This window comes from Camelus dromedarius, chromosome 2 (assembly GCF_036321535.1).
Source record: "Camelus dromedarius isolate mCamDro1 chromosome 2, mCamDro1.pat, whole genome shotgun sequence".
Taxonomy (NCBI): domain Eukaryota; kingdom Metazoa; phylum Chordata; class Mammalia; order Artiodactyla; family Camelidae; genus Camelus; species Camelus dromedarius.
In genome coordinates, this window is record NC_087437.1 from 17,441,794 (window position 1) to 17,467,745 (window position 25,952).

A 25,952-nucleotide genomic window follows, 5' to 3' on the forward strand; every position below is an offset into this window, starting at 1 on the left:
GGGTATTTGTACCATTTAAAATTCTCATCAGCAATATATGAGTGATTCAGTTTCAGCATATCCTTGCCAGCATTTGATATTGTCACTCTTTTATTGTAACTGTTCTGATAGGTGTGTAGTGATGTCTCAATGTGGTTTTAATTTACATTTTCTTAGCTAGTGATGATGAACATCTTTTCATATGGTTGTTTGCCATTTATATATCTTCTTTAGTTAATGTCTCTTTGTCTTTTGTTTGTTTTCTAATTGGAGTTGTTTTTCTGCTGTTGAGTTTTTCCTTTTATGGATTTTGCTTTCAGTGTCAAGCCTAAGAACTCTTTACCTAGCTCTGTAGCCTGAAGATTTTCTTGCAGATATTTTTCTACAGGTTTCATAGTTTTACATTTAAGGTTGTCATCCATTTTGAATTTGTATAAGGTGTGAGGTTAGGTCAGTGCACATTGTTTTGTTTTGTCTATTGGTGTCCATTAGCCTTTGCAATATTTGTTCTTCCTTCATTGAATTACTTTTTTCACCTTCGTTAAAAATTCAGTTGGGCATATTTGTGTAGGTCTATTTCTAGGTTTTTTTCCTTTGTTATATTAATATATGTGTCTATCTCTTTGCAAATATGTACAACCTTGACTTAACTGTAGCTACATAGTAAGTTTTTCCCTACTTTATTGTAACTTTTGAAAATTGTTATAGCTATTCTAGTTATTCTACCTTTCCGTAAAAATTACAGAATAACAATGCCTATATATACAAAAAATTTTGCTGGAATTTAATAAGAATTATATCACCCATATATCTAGTTAGAAACAATTCACATCCTTACTGTGTTGAATCTTCTATTCCTAAACACTTTTATTTAGATCTTTGATTTCTTTCATCTGCATTTGTAGTTTTCAACATATAGTCATATTAATGTTTTGTTAGAGTCACACTAATTTCATTTTTTTCCTTTTATTATTCAGTGGTATTGCTTTTAATTTTGTTGTCTATATGTTCATTGCTAGTATATAGAAATACAATTGATTTTTGCAGATTGATCTGTGTCACACAAATTTTGATAGGTTAATTTTTATTTTCACTTCAGTGTTATATTTGATTTTTCTTGAGACTTTTTTGACCCATGGATTATTTAGAAGTATATTCCAAATATTTGGAGGTTTTTCTGTTATCTTTCTGTTATTGATTTCTAGTTTTATTCTATTGTAGTCAGAGAACACATTATATGACCAGTTATTTTAAATTTGTTGAGATCTATTTTATGGCTCGGGATATGGTCTTTCTTGGTATTTATTCCATGAGCACTTGAAAAGCTTGTATATTTTGCTATTGTACAGTGGAATATTCTATAAATGTTGGCTAGATCCTGTTGGTTGAATGTGTTATTGGTTTCCTTTACATCCTTGCTGATTTTCTGTCTGGCTGATGGGTAATGAAAGTTCTGGATTCTTAGTTGGTCTTTACTTACATCACCAGGCAGGGCTGTTGGAGTGCCCCATATAGCCTCTTAAGGGGAGAAGTCCAGGTTTCTTTCTTAGGTTTTTTTCGTATGGGTGGGGCCAGTTTTTCTGTAGTGTTTGCAGTAGAGTGTTTATTGTCTAAAAGTTTTGTCTTGCTAGGCTGGGTGGCTTTTGAAAAAACTAATTCCTGAGTGAATTACTAATTCCTAAAAATACTAATTCCTGATGAGAAGCTCTGAAGTAGAGGCCTAAGCTCCTGTATTTTTATAAAAGCTCCATAAATGATTCTACTATGTAGGGAAGGCTTTCATTAACCAAAATACACATTTGAAGCTAGTTAGACTTGAGTTGTAACTTTTTATTTGGAAGTAATTTCAAACAGAAAAGTTGCAGGAATACAAATTAATTTTTCTGGTTTTTCTCTGTTTGTCAATACTTGAATACCAGAGCATCCTCTTTTTTTTAAGCGTTATTAATTTTGTTGCTGTACATACTTGAGTCATTCCTTTAGAAGACTATGTGGTAGGTTTTGAGGCCTTGCAATTTGCCCCCTCCTCCCAAAAGTATCTACCTTGTAGATACAGTATCTACACTTGAATGCTAGGGGTTTTTGAATTCTAGATTAAATGCATTTCTCTGAGTACATTGAAGAATTTGCTTCATTGTTAAGAAAGCAGAATGCTATTCATTATCCAAAACCAGAAGCTGATTTTATTTGTTTGCTGAACCAGGGGTAGCTATTTATGTAAAATAATCTCTCTGAAGAAAGCAGAGAGCTAATCTAGGTTCAGGAGTGAGTTAGGCTTTTAGCATTTCCTTTCTTTGTTCTTAAAGTGTTTGTTTAAATTGGAATTATTTGTTCCTTGAATTTTAGTAGAACTTGCCTGTAAAACCATCTGGCCCTGGTGTTTTCATTATGGGAAGATTTCTTAATGACTGATTCAGTTTTATTACTTTTGTTATTTTAATTTTCTATAAATTTGTACATTTTACTTATTCTCAGATTTATTGATAAAGTTTTTAATATTGCTATGTCTTTGGAGTGTCTGTAGCATCTGTAATTATAATTCCCTTTTTATTCCTGGTGTTTGGATGTGCTTTTTCCTTTTTTTTCATTCATCAGTCATTCCAGAACTATGCCTGTTTTTTTTAGTCATGACAAAGAACTACCTTTTGTTGAGCCTTTCTTCTATATCTTTGTTTTCTGTTTCATTAAATTCTGCTTTTATTTGTATTATTTCCTTTTATCTACTTTATATTCTTCAACTTTTCTAACTGAAGACAGATAATCTGTTCATTACTTTTATTTAGCTTTTCTTATTTTTTTGAGGTAACTGTTTAGAACTAAGAGTCTCCTTTTATACACTCTTTTGCTGCATCCCACAATGCTGTAGTCATTTTATTATTTTACTTACAAGTATTTTCAAAATTCTATTATGATTTCATCTTTGGCTCATGAGTTTTTAGAAGTTTCTAAATATATAAGGTTTAAAACTATCTTTTTGTTATGATTATCAGAATGTGGTTGTAGGATACCAAGTGAAAAATGTAAGAGACTCTTTTATGTGCTAGCATTTGGTCAACTTTTGTATGTGTTCTGTTTGTATTCTTCTGTTTGGAAGTAATACTTGTATATGTTTATTACATCAGACTTAATGGTTATGATGTCAGTTTTTCTTTAGCTTTACTAATTTTTTGTCTCCTTGATTTATTACTGAGATAAGTATGTTAAAAGTTGTCCTCTGAAGACAAGGGATTTGCTAATTTTTCTTGGTGGTTCTGTCGATTTATTTTGGAGCTACATTAATAGGTACATGTAAGTTTAGCTGTTATAATATATATATATTGAATAAAAACCTTGTATCATGATATGCGAATTTCTTTGTTACTAGTAATAGTTTTGCCTTACAGTCCTTTTGTGTGTTAATATTAACTCCACCAATTTTGTATTGATTAGCATATGCCTGGTATTTTAGTTTTTTTCATGTTTTTATTTTCAGTCTTTCAGTGTTCTTAGATGTGTCTCTTTTGGAAAGTGTGTAGACTACTACTAGTTAAACCTTATATGAAATGTTTTCTATGTGCTTACAGTGCAGAAGCTGCTGAAAATGGCAGAAGAAGTGGTGGTAGTAGCCAAATTTGATTATGTGGCCCAACAAGAACAAGAGCTGGATATCAAGAAGAATGAGAGATTATGGCTTCTGGATGATTCTAAGTCCTGGTGGCGAGTTCGAAATTCCATGAATAAAACGGGTTTTGTGCCTTCTAACTATGTGGAAAGGAAAAACAGTGCCCGAAAAGCATCTATTGTAAAAAACCTAAAAGATACCTTAGGTAAGTTATTTTTGTATTAAAACAAGAACAACAATGCTTTTTCAAAAATGGATGGTAGAGCTTGGTTCTTTGTACAGAATTTTGGCAGGAGTGGGCAGAATTGACTAGAAAAGGCTAGGGCTGGGATTTCAGCTAGGCAAGATAAGTTTGGCTCATAGCACGTGTTCAAGTCAGGAGACTAGTGAAGGTCAGTTTCTGTAAATCTAGTTGGTGGGTCTGGCCAGAGTTCAAGAGTCAAGCCAGAGTGATGCTGATAGTGGAAATGATTCTGCTCTTCTGACAGGGGCTCCTGGAACCATGAGTGCCTGTTGGAGTTCAGGCAGATTCTGCATTGAATTGAGATGGGAATAAATGAGTGAGATGAAGAGTATCCTCCTTGTCCTTAAGATAGTTTATTTTACATGATACATTGCTCTGTTTTACTCTAATGGCTTACATTTTGAACTTTGCTTTTAAAATAAACCATCATTTTATTCTTATATTTGACAGAAGAGTTTTAAATTGTGGAACATTACTATAGACTAGCATCTACAAAGCTGATCTCTTTTTTTATTTTCTCATTTTTCCTCTTCTTTATTCCCTTAACTTTAAATTTTGTTCGTTTTTCCTGGCCCTCTATTAGGGCCAGAGATAAGGGAACCTACTTTACACTGGGCTTGGCCAAGCTGCTGTGATAGGAAGGAAATATGCACAGATGAGGGCTAGCCTTTTTTCTTTTTTAAATTCTCCTTGGCTAACAGGAAGGAATTGGGAGGGACAGAATTTCCCTCAGGTATTTGGGCAAGCATGCTGTTACTTAATAGTTCTTTGTATATATGTAGGAGAAAAGGTAGAATTTCTCCTTGCAAAAAGATAGTTTGGGAGTAATGTGGCATGATTGACAAATATAAAATATTATTAACTGCTTTATATTAGTTTTTATTTCTTATTCAGAGGTATTGTTATTCTGTACTAGAATGTTCTTTCAATTACCAGTAATAGAAGACAGTTCTTCTATGTCTTTACCCATTGTAAACAGTAAAAACTAAAACACAGTACTATTCAAAGTAAGATATAAAATATGGAATATCAATTTCTGAGCTAAAAAACATTTCTAGTATTCTAAAAGTAATTTAATAAATGGAGTTATTAATCTAAATTTTCACCATTATACTTAACTGCTTTAACTAGGACTACCTTTTCTGAGATTTTAAGGTTTTAAAATAAGGCCACTATTATTAGGTTTTAATACTAGTTTTTAAATGGAAAACAGTACACTTATGAAATGGAAGACAGTCAGAAAGAAATTGTCCTTGAATAGCTGAAGAGCCAAAGTTGGAATCAGGAATACTTCTGATTTTGTATATACTAGACATTTATTTAATGCATGTTAATTAGAGGTGTTGGGGAAAATTAAGATAACTTCTACCAAGAAAATATGTCTCATAGTGATGAAGGTACAGAAAGGGCTAGGGCCACACCTAGATAAACTATCATGTTCCTTTTTAAAAAGATAGTGATGTCCTGGGACTAAAGCAGATATGACAGTAATTAACAAAAGATAGTGAAAAACTAATATCATAGAGCAAAGAGGAAAAAAATCCCAGTTTTAGATATGACTGCATATAAATTTTAAAAGCCTAATGAGATACAATTTTTATGATTTGTCAATACTCCTGGGAAACCTTCTGTACTATTTTCTGATATTACTGAGATGATTTTAGCTAGACTATATCTATTTAAGTCCTAGGCTTTGTTAGTTTTATTACTATATTACAGTTATTGCTGTTTTCCAGGGTACTTGGAAACATTCTGTTTTAAGGTAGTGGTGTATATGGTTAACCTGTATACTGGTATAAATCCATCTTTTGCATCAGACACTCTTGTCTCCTTTCTCAGAATTTCTTAATCCCATTTTCGTAACTTAATTGTTCCATATAATTAATGGATTTTTTCCACAGTGATTGTGCTGGTGGAGACATTATTTGAAGATTAAGAAAGAAAAGGAGAAAACAAAGGGAAGAATGAATACATGACTATATTTTCAACTATTGAAAAAAATATATATACTTAAAAGCTTCTTTCAAAATAAGTCTGAATAATAAGGTCATATTTGTGGCCGTCATGATATACTTGTTTTATAGGTTCTGTTAGAGTTCACGGCAAAAATGTTTTGAAAAGAGAGAAGCCTCAGGAAAACTTTCTATTGCCTGGGTGTGGGCCAAGTCACATGGATTGGGTGTGGGGAGTTTCAGTGTTGCAGAACCAGGAAATTCATTGCGAATTATCCTGAGCTGAGTTAACAAACTGACAAAAGAGAACACGGGATTTTTTTTCAGAATGGATTGGCTAAACGTCTTTAAAGATTTTTTCAGTAAGTTAATCTGTTTATTAAATCTATTTCACCTTTATGAATTTAAAGGAAAACTATATGGAGAGAACATGGTGGATTTATAAAGACTGGTGCTTTATGTTGTTTATGAAACAAGCTAAGTGATTGGTGATACATCAAATAGTAATAGCTTTGACTTGATAAGTAAAATAGTTTAAAAATGTTTTTGTATCGGTGTTTAAGTTACAAATAAGAAGAGGATATAAATAATCGAGCTTGTTGCAATTAGTTCTTTGAACTTAACATAGGTATTTGAAGTGAATTAAATTGTAAACTTTAAAAATATGAGAAAAAAGATAAAGTGAGCAGATTCCTTCACCTTCAATATTTGAAGTCACATGATACTGTTTTTAGTGCTTTTTACTTAGATTTCAGGGGACCATTGTACAAGATAATGTTTAATAAAAGCACCAGTAAAGAGAATGCTTTGACTTAATATCAGATTGCAAGAAATTGCTATTTTGGTAAATGTGAGATTTGGCATTTTGAAATGAGTTGTGAGCGCAAACTACATACAAAAAATATGAAAATACTGAAAAAAAATAGTGAATTCTTGGATTGGTTTTGAGTTTGGGTCATAAAGTAAGACTATTACTAATAAGAGTCTAATCTGTGTATATACTGATGGGCTTTTTATGCTCATATGACAGTGAAATTGATTTGGTCTCCTTGAACAATTGCTCAGTGGTTCTAGAAAAATGAGCAGAGAAATTGTGCACAGGAATTCTGCATAAGGAGTCTAAGGAAGCAGAGTAACTTGTCGAGAGATGTCCAGGAAAGGGCAGAATGTAAAGGGAGCAAGCACTTTATTGAAAAGGAATGTTGGAATTGAGACTCTTTTTTAAAAATATTGAGATTAAGACTGTTTTTTAAAAAATTGAAGTATAGTTGATTTACGATGTGTTAGTTTCTGGTGTACAGCATATTCTTTTTCATTGTACTTAAAAGCTATTGAGTATAGTTTCCTTTGTTATGCTTGGGACCTTGTTGTTTATCTGTTCTGTATATAGTAGTTTGTATCTTCTAGTCCCAAACTCTTAATTTATCCCTTCCCCTACTTTCCCATAAATTTGTTTTCTATGTTTTTACATCTGTTTCTGTTTTGTAAATATGTTCATTTGTGTCATTTTTAAAGACATATAAGTGATATATCTGTCTTTCTTTGTCTGACTTCACTTAGTATGATAATCTCTAGTTCCATCCATGTTGCTGCAAATGGCATTATTTCACTCTTTTTTATGACTGAGTAGTATTCCTTGGTATATGTATACCACAACTTCTTTATCAAATCATCCGTCGATGGACACTTAGGTTGCTTCCATGTCTTGGCCATTGTAAATAGTGTTGCTATAAACATTAGGGTACATGTATCTTTTCGAATTGGAGTTTTCTCTTCATATATGCCCAGGAATGGGGTTGCTGTATCACATGGTAAGTCTACTTTTACTTTTTAAAGGAATCTCCATACTTTTTTCTATGGTGGCTGCACCAAATTACATTCTGACCAACACTGTAGGAGGGTTCCTTTTTCTCCACACCCTTTCCAACATTTATTGTTTGTGGACTTTTTAATGATGACCATTCTGACCGATGTGAGATGATAACCTCATTGTAGTTTTGATTTACAGTTTTCCTGATAATTAGCAATATTGAGCATTTTTTTCATGTGGCTATTTGCCATCTATATATCTTCATTGGCGAAATGTCTGTGTAGACCCTGGTATCCTTCAGCTGCCGTGCTCACAAAATTACCAGGGCAGGTCTGTTGAAGTCAGGCACTAGGACCCACTGTAGTTGTGTGTAGTCACGCTCCTGGATCCACTGTGGGCTACAGGGTCAGCCCAGACCCCATCCCCTGCTCTGGGTGTGCAGGCATGTGTTAACGCTGGATCTACCCCAGCCATTGCACCAGTATTCTACTCAGGATGTCCCTCAGTGCTGTGTATACAAAGGCATTTGTGGTACAAATCAGTCAGAGCTGCCCGGGACCCGGCTCATATTTCAGCCCAATTTCCGATGTCACACAGCCCCTGGAAATGGGCTCAGATTTCAGCTGGGGGAAGCCCACCAGTGACTGCACTTACAGAGCAAGCCAATGAGGACACTGCTATGGCAGGGTCCTGCCCCTCCCTTTGTACACACCAACAGTGGTGTTTTTTATGGTGGACCCAGGCTTCTTTATGCACACTCACAGCCTCAGCCCATACCACGCTCCAGCCCCCTCCGACTGTCTCCACACAGCCAACCCAGTCCTCTTCCCAGATCTGTCCTCTGAAGCTCAAGCTTCAGCACCCAGTTGTAGCACACACCAGCAGCCCTGCATCCTGGGCTGGGGACTGCCTGGACCCTCGGTGCCGGTTTCTCTTTGTTCTGTCTGCTGCAAAGCAGCTACTGTGCTCTCTGAGCCTCTGAAGCTCCCCTTCTCTCCTGGCTGACCTCCCCACTGGTGAACGACTTCCCAGGATGAGGGCACTGTTTCACTGCTCCCTCCCCATAGTGCAGGTCCTGTCCCAATTATTATTTATTTATTTTTTTTGTCTTACCTGGTTACATGGAAATTTTTCTTATAGCTCCACTTCTGTAAGATCTTCTGCCACAGTTCAGTAGGTATTCTGTGAGAATTGTTCCACAGAACAATTGTATTTTTGATGTATTTGTGGGAGAGGGTGAGCTCTGCATCTTTCTGTTCCACCATGCTGAAGCCCCTCAGACTCGTTTGTTTCTTTGGTTAACTTTGGTGGCCAAGTGAATCCTTCTGGAACATATCTTTTTTGTTTACTTTCTGAGGAGTTGTTAAAATTTTAAATTCATTTTTGGGGGTTAGTTTTTCTTTTGAAGAGCCTATTTTTTCATTCATTTGTTTATCAACATTTTTATTGAGAGCCTACCTACTGCAAGCCAGACAAAACTTACAGAATGAAAAACTAACACTGACTCTCACAGAACTTCCATTCTGATGGGGAGGTAGATGGTGGTTATTATTGATTATCAATGATACAGTGGATTTCATATCTAAGTTTGATTGTAATCAACTGGAAGTGGTATAAAAAGAATATATTGATCGTTGATACAGTGATTTAATATATACCATCAATACAATATAAAATTACTGTTCTCTCTATTGAGTCTTAGAAAGTTGAAAATTATTCTTAACTTATACATTTGTAGACTTGAGGGGTCAGGATGTGAGATTTGTGACCAAAATATTCCTTTCCTCACTGCCTGCAGCAAGCCAAAATTTGTATTTATTTAGCTTTGTAGCTTATTAGAAATAGGCTATTCACCCACCTTTTCCCTTAATGGACTTGAAAAGTGAATGAAATGATATCTGTGCTCCTTTAGTGGTAGCCAGACTACCCTTGAGAACAAAAAGGGTGCATTGTTTTAGATAAAGCAGAGAATAATTTTAAAAAACAATAGTTTTTCATAAAAGTAAATAGATAAAAATACAAAAATCCAAGTAAAAAACCTACAATGGAAAGAACATCATATATTTGTATTTAGAATTCCTTAGTTCTGCTCTTAGATATACCACTTATTAGCCATGTGACCAAGAGTATATAACTAATCTTTCCTCAGTTTGTGAGAAAGAGGAGAGTTGGGCAAAACTAGATGATCCTGGAAAGTCCCTTCTGACTCTGAAACTCTTGTAGTCCTGCTAAACAAATGATCAGTCTTACATGTGTCATAGAAATCAGGGGAAAATCCATAAAGGAGAAACTGGTTTTGAAGAAATAGGAACATAAGAACAGAATTATAGTTCTCTAAAGAATTAGTAAGAATCAGTAATACTTTCTTAGGCCTCATTCTACTGAACATTTATTTACTCTGTGATTTAGATGGAGGGAAAATAACATGCTTAAGGTAAAGAAGGCCTGCTGATCAAAGCATAACTACTACAGTGGGTTCAGAAAGAATTTGAAAGCTAAAAACTGAGAAGTAAATAAGATGAATAGAGGCAGACATTAATGTAAAATTCTACATTAAGTTTTAAAAAGGAGTTGAAAAAATTGCTGAGGATCTATCCTGACATGGTTTACATGATTAGAAGACTGAGTAAGAGCTGCTGTAAAGATGTAGGTGCTAAAAAAAAAATCTCAACGCATTGTATGATGGCATTGATTCAGATCTATGAGGTGCTCAGATGAAGGGATGCAGTTGTTCCCTTATGTGTGTGCTGGCTAAATAAAACATGACAAGACTATTGATATAGTTTAACAATGGTATTGAGAAACTCAGATGCTTCCAAATACTGACATCAAGTTTATCAAAGGATTTGGAAACCAGGTTAATAAAGAATAGTTAAAGGGTACAAAGATTTGCCTTAGGAAGAGGACAACTATCGTGTGAAGAAGGAGTATTCACAGTGCTTAACCAGATTCTTAAAAACTTCTGAATAATTAATAATACATTGTTTTGGTTAAGAGAACAATGCTATAGGAAGAGAGAGAAGTAAGACTAGTGGATTGGAATGAGGAGAAGATTGAAAGCTATACCTACGCTTTTGGGTTTTTAAACAAAGCTAATGATAAAAGTGCACATCCTCAGTGCTTAGACTTGAGTATTTCCCTCCCAACCCTGGCTGGTCCAGCTATTTATTGGTATAATAAAGGTTTATGTATTCTTGAAAAAGTAAATGCCAGAAGCACTAGGAGGTAGGAAAATAATAACCATCATTGGTTGAGTACCTGCTGTGTGCTGAGTGTTTTTCCTATAAACTTTAAAAAATTCTTTACAAATATTTTCGGAGATAGGTACTTGCTACACACCACCATTTTACAAACAAGGAAACTGGAGTTTGAAGAAGATTAAATAACTTGACCAAGGTCAGATTAACCAATTCAGTAGCAGAACTGAAAGTTAAACTTAGGGTCTCTTTTGTTAGAATTTTCCTAGTGCACACATTATGACTATAGAGTAGGGAAAGGCTTAAGAGTCAGATAAGCAATGGACTGGGAATATTTGATGCAAAGAGGACTAATTGAGATTAGGAGGATAGTGATGAACTAACTGTGAAGTTGGGAGGAATTTAGAAAAGATAATACATTGATCTGAGGGAGCCTTCTGGTTGTAGAGTGATCTAATTGTTGCTGATTGTAACATAATTGAGAAATTAATAGATACTAATAAAGTATTGTTACATCTATTCTCTCACTGATAACCTGAGATTTGAAAGACCGTTTTTTAGCAGTGGAAGGGCAACAAATAGGTCCTTCCCAGAGATCTGTCAGCAGGGATAAAACAAACTGTCAATCATGTTGTATTTGTTAGTCACTCACATGATAAACAGCAACACTCTATGTGGGCCAGGCACTGGAGAGAGTTAAAGAGGTGGTTAAAAACATGGTTTTTAATTTCCAGGAAGAAATACACATAGTGTTGATCGTTACAGTAAAAATACTTACAGAGAAAAGTAGTGGTACGAAGGAGGAGTACATCGACTTTGGAGAGAGAGAGAAATCTTCAGTGAGAAGACATTTTGACTGAGTCTTGAAGAATGAGAATGGGAAGTGTTTTAGGCAAAAAACATCATGTGCCAAGTCTCAGAGCCTTGAAAGAGCATTTTTTGTAAGAGGTTTTTTGTAACTGAGGAGCTTGTATAGCTGTAGCATTAGTTGAACAAGTATGAAGTCATACTCACAGGAGAGATCACAGAGGGCTTTGTGTTGCGTAGAAAACAAGTATTCTAAGCTTATGTTCTTTCTCTGAACTGTTTCTGGCCTCAAAGATCAAAATAGGTTGTTCTGGTGTTTTCTCACTTGGGACTTTAGTAGTTGGGTCTGTCTAAAAACTCTTTTTATTCTCTTTTTTGGACAAGGTATATAATTCATCTTAGACATTATATTTTTTCAGAATCAAAAGGAAAACATTTTGGAACTAGCCTTTATTTTCAGGTTTAAAATTTTATATTTGCTTATACCAGTATTCAGTTTAATCAAGTTAACAAACATTTATTCAGCATCAGCTGTGTATACAGTTCTAAATAGTCTAGGAAATGCAAAAAATGAGTGAGACATTGAAATGCTTCTCTGGAAGCTTACACTCTAGTAGATGGGCTTAAAAGGCAAACACAGGAAATTCTAACATACAAGTACCTCAGAAGTATAAGGTGCTGGGATGCTTAAAAAAGGAGAGCTTACATGTCATTGGGGGTGACGGTGAGAAATGAAGGATGTTGAGAAACACGAAGCAGGAAGGTGAATAAAATAATAAAGTTGTTAAAATAATAAAAACCCACACTTCTTGAGTGGGTAGATTTTTGAGAGACAAAAGTTTTAATAAAGTTTTGGGAAGAAATTAGCAAACAAGGTAAACTTAAGTCATGAAGGTGGAAACATCTAATTCAGGGGGTTTAAGTGGCCCATTTTTATTAAATGTAGAGCAGTTTCTGTGCAGGGCATTATAGAAAGATGCTTTTATTTAACATTTACTCTGTGTGCTATGCTTTATTTTATTCAGTTCTTACAAAACTCTTGTGCTGTTTCTTCCATTTCTGGACTCAGAAAAGTGAAATAGCTCCACAGTTAATAAGTAGCATACCTGGGATTTGAACCCAAAGGCTAATTCAAGGTCTGTGCTGTTTTCAGTAGTCTATAAGCCTGGAAAGGAAGGCTTGAGGACATCCTGAAGACTGCTGTAGATCCTAGGCAGAGTATTTCTCTTAATTTGACAGGCAGGAGAACCACTCTTGGCCTTTGAGCAATAGGGTCATGTGATTGTAGCTATAATATAAGAAGATTAACTTCTTGTTGTGGTTGATGGGTTGAAGTGGAACAGATTGGATTAGTTAAAAACAAACAAACAAAAAACTAGTTACAGGGTAGTGAAGGCTTAAGCACAACAACATAGCCCTGAACTAGCACATGAAAAGTGGAAATGGAAAGTGTTGGCAGAAAGGACAAATGACTTTAAGGATTTGATGTGGGAATCTTCTAAGAAAATAATTTTTATGAGGTAAAAGTTATGAAGTTAACTATTTTAAAGAGTACAGCTCAGTGGTATTTGGTTCATTAACAGTGTTGTGCAGCCATCACATGTAATTCCAAACCATTTTCATCACCTCAAAAGGAAACCCCGTTCCCATTAAAGAGTCACTCCCATTACTCCTCTCCTTCAGCCCCTGGCAACCACTGATCTGCTTTCTGTCTGTATTGATTTACCTATTCTATTATATTATTTCATATAAATGGAATCATACAACATGTGACCTTTTGTGTCAGGTTTCTTTCACTTAGCATACTGTTTCGAGGTTCATCCATGTTGTAGTATATATCACTACTTCATCCCTTCTATGGCTGAATAACATTGCATTACATGGATATACCACATTTTGCTTATCCCTTCATTTGTTGATGGATATTTGGGTTGTTTCTTTCTTTTGGTTATTGTGAATAGCGAGACTATGAACAGTTGTATACAAGTATTTGTTTGAATACTTATTTTCACTTCTTTTGGGTGTATACCTAGGAGTGAAATTATGGTAGTTCTGTGTTTATTATTTTGAGGAACCATCAACTGTTTCCCACATCGTTTTACATTTTGACCAGTAGTGTAAGAGGGGTTCCTGTTTCTCTATTTCCCACCAACACTTTTTTTTTTTTTTTTTGGTTTGGTTTGTTTTGGTTTTATTATAGCCATCCTAGTAGGATGTGAAGTGATATTTCATTGTGGTTTCGATTTGCATTTCCCTAATGACTAATGATGTTGAACATCTTTTCATGTGCTTTTTGGGGTATTTGTGTATCTTCCTTGGATAATTATTTATTCAAGTCCTTTGCCCATTTTTGAGACAGGTTGTTTTTCTTTTTGTTGTTGGGTTCTAAGAGATCTTTATATATTGTGGATATAGACCCTTATCAGAATTACAACTTTCAGATATTATTTTCTAACTCTGTAGGTTGTCTTTTCACTTTCTTGATAGTGTCCTTTGCACAAGTGTTTTTTATTTTAATAAACTACAGTTTATCTTTTTTTTTTTTTTTTTTTGGTTACTTGTGTTTTTGGTGTCTAGTGTAAGAATCCATTGCTAAATCCAAGGTCACAAAGACTTTTCCCTGTGTTTTCTTCTGAGAGTTTTAAAGTTTTAACTCTTATATTTGGGTCATTTATCCATTTTGAGTTAATATTTGTACATGGTATGAAGTTGGAATCCAACTTCATTCTTTTGCATGTGGATATCCAGTTGTCCCAGCACCATTTGTTGAAGAGACTATTCTTTCCCCCACTAAATGGTCTTGGCACCCTTGTCATGGTGAAAGTCAAATGTTAGTTGACCATAGGTGTATGGGTTTATTTCAGGACTCTCAATTCTATTCCATTGGTCTGTTTGTGTCTCCTTTTATGCCAGTACCACACTGTTTTGATTACTGTGGCTTTAAAAAAATTTTTTTTATGTTTAATTGAAGTATAGTGGATTTACAATGTTGTGTTAGTTTCTGGTATACAGCATAGTGATTCAGTTATTTATATATATATTTCTTTTCATATTATTTTTCATTATAGGTTTTTACAAGATTGAATATAGTTCCTTGTGTTATACAGTAGGACCTCATTTATCTATTTTCTATATAGTAGAAAATAACTAGTATCTGCAAATCCCGAACTTCCAATTTAACGTTCTTCACCTGTTTTCCTCCCGGTAACCATAAGTTTGTTTTCTGTATCTTTGAGTCTGTTTCTGTTTTGTAAATAAGTTCATTTGTGTCTTTTTTTTTTTTCAGATTCCATGTATAAGTGATATATGGTATTTGTCTTTGTTTGACTTCACTTAATATGATAATCTCTAGGTCCAACTGTGTTACTACATTATTTCATTTTTATGGCTGAGTAGTATTCCACTGTGTGTGTGTCACCACATCCTCTTTATCCATTCATCTGTCAGTGGGCATTTAGGTTGCTTCCATGTCTTGGCTATTGTAAATAGTGTTGCTATGAACATTGGGGTGCATGTATCTTTTTGAGTTAGGTTTTATCTGGAAATATGCCCAGAAGTGGGATTGCTGGATCATATGATAACTCTATTTTTAGAATCCATGTTCTTTGATTGGAAGAATCAACATTGTTAAAATGGCTGTACTACCCAAGGTGATGTACAGATTCAGTAGCTTGTATATCTTTATCAATTTTACAATTTAACTCTAAGAGGGTAATATTATTTCCCTCACTTTCAAATTTTGTGGAGAACCGACTACAGAACCAAGTCCTAAACACCTTCTTTTCCCAAATTAGTTTGTTGTGCATGTAAATCCTCAAGAGGGGTCAGAAATATTGAAGTAAGAAAGTATTGCAAAACAGTTAAGAAACATGAATACAGTTAACCGGAAAAAAATCCATGTCATCTCTTGAAGGTGAAAAACTAAGCAAAAAAAGAATGGAAATGGAAAAGGTCTTATTTTTAGTTTTTTAAGGAATTTCCATACTGTTTTCTGTATGGCTGTACCAAACTACATTCCCACCGACAGTGTAGGAGGGTTCCCTTATTTCCACATCCTCTCCAGCATTTATCGTTTGTGGACTTTTTAATGATGGCCATTCTGACTGGTGTGAGGTGATACCTCGTTGTAGTTTTGATTTGCATTTCTCTGATAATTAGTGATATTGAGCATTTTTCATGTACCTATTGGCCATCTGTATGTCTTCATTGGAGAAATGTCTATGTAGGTCTTCTGCCTGTATTTTGATTGGGTGTTTTTTTTGTTGTTGTTGTTATTGAGTTGTATGAGCTGTTTGTATATTCTGGAAATTAAGCCCTTGTCATTTGCATTGTTTGCAGATATTTTCTCCCATCCGTAGACTGTCTTTTCGGTTTGATTACTGTGGCTTTGTAGTAAGTTTTGAAATTGGACAAGTGTGAGTCCTCTAACTTTGTTTTCCATTTTCAAGATTGTTCTGGCTATTTGGGGTCCCTTGCAATTCCATGTGAATTTTATGATCAAATTTTTACATTTCTGCAAAAAAGGGGTGTTGGTACTTTGATTACCATTCCTTTGGATAGTACATTTGTTCCTCGGTACCTGCAGGGGTTTGGTTCCAACTCTCTTGTAGAACTGTCAATTTCTGCTTTTAATTCTGTCATTTTTTGCTTTATTATATGTCTTCGGGTTCTGTTGTTAGGTGTGTATGTATTTATATTGTTATATCTTCTTGATAGATTTATTTTTTTCCTCAACATACAATGTCCTTCTTTGTCTCCTGCAACAGCTTTTGTCTTAAAATCTGCTCTCTTTTGGTTACCGTTTTCATGGAATATCTTTTTTTTTATCCTTTCACTTTCAAACCTGTCTGCATCTTTAAATCTAAAGTTGAGTTGAGTGTCTTACAGATAGCATAGAATTGAATTGTAGTTTTTAATTCATTCTGCCAATCTTTGCCTTTTAATCCAACATTTAAAGAAATTACTGATAAAGAATGCCTTTTGCTATTTTGCTGTTTGTTTTTTTATGTCTTATACCTTTTTTCTCCTCCTTTCTATTATTACTGCCTTTTATAATTGATTTTTTAATGATGTATATTTTGTTCCCTTCTAATTTCTTTTAGTATGTATTTAGTTTTTCTTTAGTGATTATCCTGTGGATTACAATTAACATCTTAACTTTTACAGTCAAGTTTGAATTAATACAAACTTAGCTTCAATAGTATGCAACAATCTGCTCATTTGCATCTTCAATCATATAGGAATGAAAGAGGACTTAAAAGCTAAAAATACAATACTACTCACTTTTATATTTACAAATGTAGTTACCTTTACTACTGTTCTTCATATGACTTCAAGTTACTGTGTAATGTCCTTTCATTTCAACCTGGAGGACTCTCTTTAGCTTTTTTTTTTTTTTTTTTTTTTTGGTATCACATGTATAGTGTGACAAACTCCGTCTGTTTTTGTTTATCTGAGAGTGTCTTGACTTCAGTTTTAAAGGACGTTTTGCTGGATGTAGAATTCTTGATTGGCAGTTTTTTCTTTCAGCATCAGATTCTATCTTGTACCTATGGTTTATTGTTGCTTCTTATTCTGGGTTGTTTTGTTTGCTTGTTCAGTGACTTTTCTAAACTATTTTGTGAAATCTGTGTCATTGTGTGACTACTGAAATCTGTGTTCTGTTTGCTTAGTGGTCAGCTAGTGTTTTGATAGAGTTTTCTTAAACACCTGAAACCAAAAGGAAAAAGGAACACTCTTTCAATGCTTACTTAGCCAGGCCATTTACAACTCTGCTGTAGACTTTACTTACTGCTTTTTCACAGCTTGAAGGTCAGCCATAGGTGAAATCTTAGGGTCTCCTTAGGTCTTTGCTGAACATGTGCCCAGCTCTGGCTATGTGTGTGGCTTTTGTGATTTTCTGGTATACACAGGGGCTTTTAAAAGCCCTTATTACCCTCTGTATATCCTTTCTCAAACTTTTCCTTCCCAGAGTTTTCAGTCTGTTCTTTGTCCTAGTTATTGTTTCTTGCCCTCGGCTGCTGCATCAATTAAATGATTTCAGCAAAAGACACCCTAGCCATTGGGATGCTGGAGGTCAAGCGAAATCAAGGCAAGCCATTATTGCTGGTCTTTCAGGTAGCTGCCAGACAGGTTGAAACCCACAATTACAAATCTTCGTGAATAAGAACTGTGTTGCTGTCTCGGCATTAGGAGTTCAGGTTGCTGTCCTCACAGCCACCCCTGATTTGGGGAGATGTTAGGCAGGCAACTTAAAATGCCACAATTCTCTCTTACTACAGAGCAGCAGTCTCTTTCTTATATAAGCCTTGCCCTAGTTTTTGTTAAGTTTTTTACTAGATTCTGGAGTTCTGCAAAAGTTGATTTTGACAGTATTCACCAACTCATTAATTACTCTTTTGGAGGGATAAAGCCCTGGAGTTTAAGTCCAAGCATGGCATCTTGGGAAGCACTTTCAACTAAGGAATCATCCACTAATTTTTTCAGCAAACAATCACTTTGTTCCTGTTACTAATATAGTTACTTCTAAGTGCTGGAAATATAAGGCCGTAAGATCCAGTTTACTGCCCCCAGGAATCTCACTCTTTTATTAAGATGGGTGAGTAAACAAGTACAGTGCAATTTTATAACAAGATTTAGAGAAGCCTAGACAGAGGAACACGAGTGTTTAAACAGGTCATTAGGGAAAACAGGAGACTCTCAGGAAAGTTATAGAAGAAGAAAATGTTGGAGAGAGTAATCTGGGATCTTGACTGCTGTGTAGAGAGTTTGAAAAGACTGAGGGGCTCTAATAGGGGCTGATTTGACAATGAAGAGATGACACAGTTTTCATAAGAATGGTTTTAGTTGAGTAGTTTTGGTGGAGATAGAGGACCAGATTATAAGGAGTTAGGAGTGAGCGAGTGAGTAGTGAAAAAGATGAAAGAAAAAGGGAAGACAGCTTTCTAAAGAATGGTGTCGTTTAAAAGGATTAATAGAGTTGATGTAACTTTATTTTGGAATTGAAGTGATCTACGTGTGTTTTTAGACAATAGAAAGGAATGAGTAGGAGGGAAACAAGGATGGCTAAGAGTCCCAAAAAGAGGCAGGGAAGATGGTATTCAGAACCCAGAAGGATCAAAAGTTGGAAACTTGGGAGAAGAAAAAGAATAAGGATAATTAGAAAGAATTTTGAGATAGTGAGAAGGTATTTGAGAAATTTTACCTAGGAATGCTTTACTTTTCTCAATAAAAGTAGAACACAAAACCTTGTGTTAAGAAGTAAGCAGTAGTGAAAATGCCTGACTAAAGTTGATGTAGCATACATTTGTGATAGTATCATTTGGTAATTTTTTTTTCATTTCTTTTCACAAATATATATTAAGCATCTACTGTGTACTAAACACTATATGAGGTCCTTGGGATTAAATTCATGAACACAGTCAACAAAAATCCCTACCCTTGTGGAGCTTATGTGTGAATCGGGTGAAGAGAGACAAGCAAGTAAACAGTATATTATTTTAAAATAAACGTGAGGTAAATAATGCATCCTGGGTCAGGGGACTAAGAAAGTAAATGAGAGGATTACTTAGACATAGCTACAATTTTATGTTGCATATCAAGATGTAATTTAAGTTACTGTTTTATTTCTATACAGTTAGTTATAGAATCTTGGTTAATGAAGTAAGACAAGAAGAATATGGGTTTGGTGGAGCCTTTATGTACTTAGATTGTAGATATGAGAGAAGTAACCTTATATTTACATTTAAGAGAAAATTCGTTAATTTAGGGCAACTTTATAATTGTTATGCAATTATTTCAGGGCGTTTGACACGAGAAAAGACGGTAAGGTAAAAAGGTAAACTGTCATATAGTAACTGTAGTTAAGTGTTTGGTTATGAAAGAATTTGTGAAAGGGGTCAGAAGGAACAAACCTCCAGTTATATAAAATAAAGAAGCCATGAGGGGAAAATTGTGCTCTACACTGGAATTTGACACAATATTTGTAAAATGACTATAACTCAATAAAAAAAATTTACAAAAAGAAGAAGAAGCCATGAGGTTGTAAAGAATGAAAAAAACGAGGGAGGGAGGGATTTGTTACCTTAGTTAAAAGGCTTAAAAGAATTACAGAGTTGGAGATCCATTTTTAAATAATTAATAAGTTGGTGTTTTGATTATCATTTTATATTCTCTTCTCATTACCCCTTTTTATTTATACAGGCATTGGAAAAGTGAAAAGAAAGCCTAGTGTGCCAGATTCTGCGTCTCCTGCTGATGATAGCTTTGTTGACCCAGGGGAACGTCTCTATGACCTCAACATGCCTGCTTATGTGAAATTTAACTACATGGCCGAGAGAGAGGATGAATTATCATTGATAAAAGGAACGAAGGTGATCGTCATGGAGAAATGCAGTGATGGGTGGTGGCGGGGTAGCTACAATGGACAAGTTGGATGGTTCCCTTCAAACTATGTAACCGAGGAAGGGGACAGTCCTTTGGGTGACCATGTGGGTTCTTTGTCAGAGAAATTAGCAGCAGTCGTCAATAACCTAAATACTGGGCAAGTGTTACACGTGGTACAGGCGCTCTACCCATTCAGCTCGTCCAACGATGAAGAACTTAATTTTGAGAAAGGAGATATAATGGATGTTATTGAAAAACCTGAAAATGACCCCGAGTGGTGGAAATGCAGGAAGATCAATGGAATGGTTGGTCTGGTGCCAAAAAACTATGTTACCATTATGCAGAATAATCCCTTAACCTCAGGTTTGGAACCATCGCCTCCACAGTGTGATTACATTAGGCCTTCACTCACTGGAAAATTTGCTGGCAATCCATGGTATTATGGGAAAGTGACCAGGCACCAAGCAGAGATGGCATTAAATGAAAGAGGGCACGAAGGTGATTTCCTCATTCGTGATAGTGAATCTTCGGTAAGTTGGTTTTCAAAGGTAAATGGAAATAGAGCTCTGACTATTAAAAAAATAGAAGATTGCAGAGGTTAAGTGGCTTTCCTAAAATTAACCAGATGGTAGTAAGTTGGGATATAAGCATAAATATTCTGAGCAAAAGTCAATATTCTTTCCAGGTGTATTTATGTTTACTGAAATATAATCCCACACTGGATTATTTGGCCTTGTCTAGTTCAGCTGGTTTTGCCTTCCTGAAATACTTTCTGTTGCATTAAACTGAAAAATGAAGAAAATCGAACACTGGCTTCTTCGCTGAGAGTAGAACAATGCAGTAGACCAAACTGGGAAAACATTCTTCAATTGCATATTGGGTGCACTGTCATCCTTACAATAACAGAAATCCATAAGTTTAAAAAATTGATATTTGAGTTTTCTCTATAAATTGGTTGTTTGGGTGTACTTATTATGTACCGCAGAAATCCATTTAAACAAGCACTGTATTTGAAGTGCATCTGCAATAGAAGATAAATTCTGTCCTAATACTGGTAAAACTATAAAACCATAAAAATTGAATAAGGAGGTAGCTATGTGGACTCTCTTGGGTACTATCCAGGATATTAGAATTTGATGATATTCATTTCCCTTTAAAATGGCCTTTAGTTTTCCTTGATAAAGGATATCACTCCTTTCCACTTTTAAAATCATAATTAGTATTGGCTTTGTGTGTATGTAGTTGTACAAAAGTGAATGTGTGATTGTACAAAAAGGTTGAAAGAGGAAAACCTGTGCATGCGTGCGTGTAGGGGAGAGAGGAAGGCAAGATTGAAATTAATTGAACTGCCCAATGTGAAGTTCAGTGAACGGAGGGCTGTACATAACCCCTCAGGAAGAACAGGTGGTTGATGACAGGGAGAAGTGGGTGGGATTTGTTTTCTGTTAGATGCCTGACCTGACCCTGCTTTCCAAGACAAGCAGTGGGTGGAGAGGTTAGGAAGGCAGTGACCCTGGATTAATAACCATTAGTATAGGATGTTTCCAAGAAACCTACTGTTTGAAACTTTGGCAGTACTGCATAAGACACTTCTGTGGTTGATATAAACAATATAAAAGAAAGTTAGGTTAAGAAAAAGGAAGACTAAGAAAGTAGCTTGGTTACAGAGTACTGTATATTTTCTTGTGGGTAATTAAGCATAGATGTTAACCAAAATATACCATTATTTTTAGTAGTAGAATTTTAAAAGTAGAGGTCTCAAATAGGCATTTTTTTTGACCTGCAGAGTGTTTTTTAAACATTTTAATTCATTGTCAGCATTTAAATATTGGGATATTTATTAGAAAAATTTAGACATCAGACTTCCCTTTTAAAATTGGAAGGCCTGTCAGCATTGAGCCATATTCCTGCAAGGCAACAATTGCAGCTAGCTAAGTGGCCAGCCACCTCCTTTAGAGGCCACGCACTGTTGTTCCCCATAGCCACCCTATCCCTTGTCTACATTTCTTTTTTGCCCCTTGTAGGCATTTGACTTTATATCCTTTTACTAGCATTTATATTAGTTCTTATTTCTGTGTTCTTCATCTTTGAGAATTCAGACTATTATGTCAGCTACTCTGTAAGACCGCTACTGTTAGCTACTAATTGAAAGGGGTAGATGTCTTGGACTTTGTCGTGTGTTTCTCCAGTAGTCCGAATGGAGAGAAGATAGCTCTTACACTTGAGATGTTAAACTGAAGAATTTGCCCTGGGCGTTAAGTAGAGAGTATTCGTTAAGAGACTTTGGAGTCTGACTTCTTAGATTTGAATCCTGGATCTTTTTTTTTAAACTCTCTTTTGTTAATGGATGATCTTGGGTAACTTAGTTCTCTTCAACCTTGATTTTTTTCAACTGTAAAATGGGTTTGTTTTGAGGAATAAAGGAGATAGATAATTCATGTAAATAATTTAGCATCGTGCCTCATACTTAGTGCTCAAGTTTTAGCTATTATTAGTTTAATATAAAAATACTAATAGATGTCTTTCAAAATGCTTATCTGACATGTTTTTTTTCTCTTTTAGCCAAATGATTTCTCAGTATCACTAAAAGCACAAGGGAAAAACAAACATTTTAAAGTCCAACTAAAAGAGACTGTCTACTGCATTGGGCAGCGTAAATTCAGCACCATGGAAGAACTTGTAGAACATTACAAAAAGGCACCAATCTTTACAAGTGAACAAGGAGAAAAATTGTATCTTATCAAGCATTTATCATGATACTGCTGACCAGAAGTGACTGCTACACAGTTTTAATTCATCATGTAATTGAAGACTGAGAAAATATCAGCCCAGTCATCCTTGACTGGAAATTGCTGTCTCTAACTCTATATGAGAATTGACTATATAGTATATAAGTATTTTTTATTATAATTCAGCTCATACATATATACTACATATGCCAAGCATCTGCATAGAGCAATTTCTTATCTTTGGTCTTCTGTTTTATTGTTTTCTTTGCTGTTTTTCTCTTTGCTTCTAATATTAAGGTTTTATATTTTAAAAATGATGCAGATCAGAAGTCTTTATATGGAAAAATTTCTTTTTTGCCTTTCCTTTATTTCCTTATAAGGGCACCACCTTAGTTACTTTTGCAGTGGTCTTCATATAAAATTATATCAGTTATATCAACATATGGCATATGCTAAAATACATTTCTTGGAGAGTTGATAATCTTTTCTGTGACTAAATAGCAATAATAAATGGAAAATTGGAAATTATTTTCAGGTATTGTATTTGTCACAAGCCACTGTAAATATGAAGTATGTTGTGTCTGCTATTATTTTCAAAATTCATTCATCTTCAGTGTAAAGCAAAACACATGGGACAGGTTAGAAAACATAACTTGAACAATTTAGATTTACAGCTGTTGGAAACAAAAATCTAAATTCCTAAGGTTTTTTTTTTTTTTTTTTTTTTGTGCTTCTCTCTCATCTGGTTATTCAAAAGAATAAAGCAGTCTCTGAGATATTTAGCTTTTCAAACTATAAATAGAGGCTCTAGTGTTATTTTTTTCCCCAGTGTTATTTTACCAGAGTGTCTTGTATTTGAATATGTTGTATCTCTGTCAGTGTGAAAAAAGCTCTGGCCAAATTTTGAGCAAGTAGGAGGCAATGAGATACTTGGCTCCCCCTCATCCCTCCCCTCCTAAACATCAGTAATTATCAGGTATAATATTTATACTATCTTCATTTTCATCTTTTAGCTTTTGAGTTTTGTTGACTGGGACACTAAAATTGATGTATACCTGAGGAAAAGTTAATGGTTAGGGAAAATCATTTTTAGGATCTTATTTTTACAGGTCCTTCTATTATGTTTTTGGTTATCAAGCAGAAATTTGGGTGTACAGAGGAGAGGCTACTATAGAGTATTGAGTCTACTTCTGTAGGTTGTAGGTTCTATCCAGTTGTAGTTTATGGTCACACCTTTCCCCCCATTATAAATTCTGGAGGTTTAATTTAAGCAAGGTAACCTTCAATGTTTTAATTAAAAACACCTGCTAAAACCACAAAACTTAGTAAACAGTAGGAGGTCATATGAGATTTTGAAAAATGTCCCCAGTACCGCCTAGGCAAATGAATATTTCTATTCTTTAACATGTTATATACAAGACACCAGAATTATTGATGTTAAAATTAAAGTCATCTAATTCGTGAGGTTTTTGATTTTGGTGTTTTTAAAATGTGTTTTATTTTAAATGTTTGTTTAATTCTCTAAAACTTTAAATCATTTAGTTTTACATTGCCACTGGGTGGCAGCCCTGGCTTCTCCCACTAAGCAACAGCAGTCAGTAAATATGATTAAGACATTGATATACAATTTTTTATCTTCATTACATCTGTTTTTAAAACCTTTTGATTCATATTTCACTTATCTTTCTCAGCCTCCCTTTGTTTATTAAGGTGAGAATTAGTAGGCAAATTTAATGGAAACAAAATGTATGCTTACCTTTCTTTTTTGCTATAAAATCACTTGAGTATAAATTGAAGGAAATAGTTTAAAGTGGTTGTAAAATGACTGGGTAGTAAACATCTTTTTCATTTTAAACCAATACTTTATGATGCTTTCTTTTTATTTTCCATCTCTTTGTGGTCCCCCCCCTTCAGTCTTATTTAAAAAATGGATGTATGTTTTAAAAAAGGGGGGAGGGGAGAGCAATTAATATTTTATATCACAGACATGAGCTATTTATAGCAAACCCCTGCTGAGCTGATGTTAAGTATTTTGAGACAGTAGCTAGGAATGGAGTAGCACTGGAAGAATCCATATTTCTGTGCCATAATTAGATTTATGGTAACTGGAGAATTCCTAGATAGTCCATGTGTACCAATAATAGTTATTGTGTACTCTTCTTATTATGTGATGAAAACCTCACTGGAAACTAGTTAATTTTGTACTTTTAACATTTTATCAGTTTTTTAAGGTCTTAAACCAACCTTTACATCAATGACTTTTTAAAGAGCATGAATTAATTTTCTTAAGAACTAGAACTATCTTAGAAAACAGCTACATAGCTAGCTAGTAGCAAGACTTGTATTAGAAACCAAGTTACCTTATTCCAAGCCTGGTATACCCTGTATCATGACACATTGGCCTCTGTGTGCTTGTTTTTAGACCAGGAGGAGAATCCTAGGAAGAGCAGTGTTAGAGAAATTTTCTTCCACCTGTGAAGAGGTGCTTAACTATCAATTTAAATTTCATAACACACATTTCCCTACCCAACCCACATCTACAAATAACTTCTCCAAATCTTGGAATTACATAAACTCAGCAACAGAAAGCCATTGCTGCTGTATCTGTTACTTGGTCATAAGTCCTTAAGTTCAGCTGAATGTTCACACATCATTGATACACAGGAACACAAGGCACCTGGCACTATTAAAGGTAGCGTGTCACAGATACATCACTTAATAAAATAGGAAGGCCTAAGTGCGATCCATTGCCATTGCTGGAAGAATAGAAAGCCTAGCAGATGAGCAACTTGAGTTGTTAGAATGTTATCCTCATGGATATGTGGACCGATTAATGGCATATAAGTTATCTCTAGCATTATTGCTTTAATTCTGTCATCTAATCCAAGATTGCAAGAAGCAGGGCCACTTCCATCTGTGTGGGTACCTTTGTGAGAATCAGGAAAAGGCACCTCTTCCCCTGGCAAGCACAGCCACTTTTGTTGTTGTGAAGCCCAAAGGTTACCACCACTACCCTTCCCCTATCTTGCAAGGTGCCCTGCTCGAGATACAACCAAATAGGAATGCAGTTCAACCCACACTGCTTAAAAAAATAAATTGTTAACATTTAAAAATCGAGGTATTTCACATAAAATTCAGAGTTCTGGTTTGCCCTGAAAAATGAGAAGCTGATAATACTGAATTTGAATTCCTGCAAAGTGACTACAAGGTAGTATGGATGGTCCTTTTATTTTTACCAATGCACTAGG

General features: G+C 34.8%; 1 protein-coding gene across 4 annotated transcripts in view; it reads left to right on the plus strand.

Moving 5' to 3' along the window:
- The window catches only part of NCK1 (NCK adaptor protein 1), a 68,087-nt gene extending 44,855 nt beyond the window's left edge, over positions 1-23,232 (plus strand). For 3 of the 4 annotated variants that reach the window (XM_031440671.2, XM_031440725.2, XM_010975511.2), the window contains 3 exons: positions 3,543-3,785; positions 19,793-20,505; positions 22,538-23,232. In XM_031440671.2, the coding sequence (XP_031296531.1) occupies positions 3,560-3,785; positions 19,793-20,505; positions 22,538-22,732 (1,134 nt within the window). In that variant the 5' untranslated portion in view covers positions 3,543-3,559 and the 3' untranslated portion in view covers positions 22,733-23,232. Of the gene's footprint in view, positions 1-3,542; positions 3,786-5,926; positions 6,139-19,792; positions 20,506-22,537 lie in introns of those variants that run through there. The other variant, XM_031440788.2, reaches the window with a different exon arrangement.
- Positions 23,233-25,952: the final 2,720 nt, after the last annotated feature.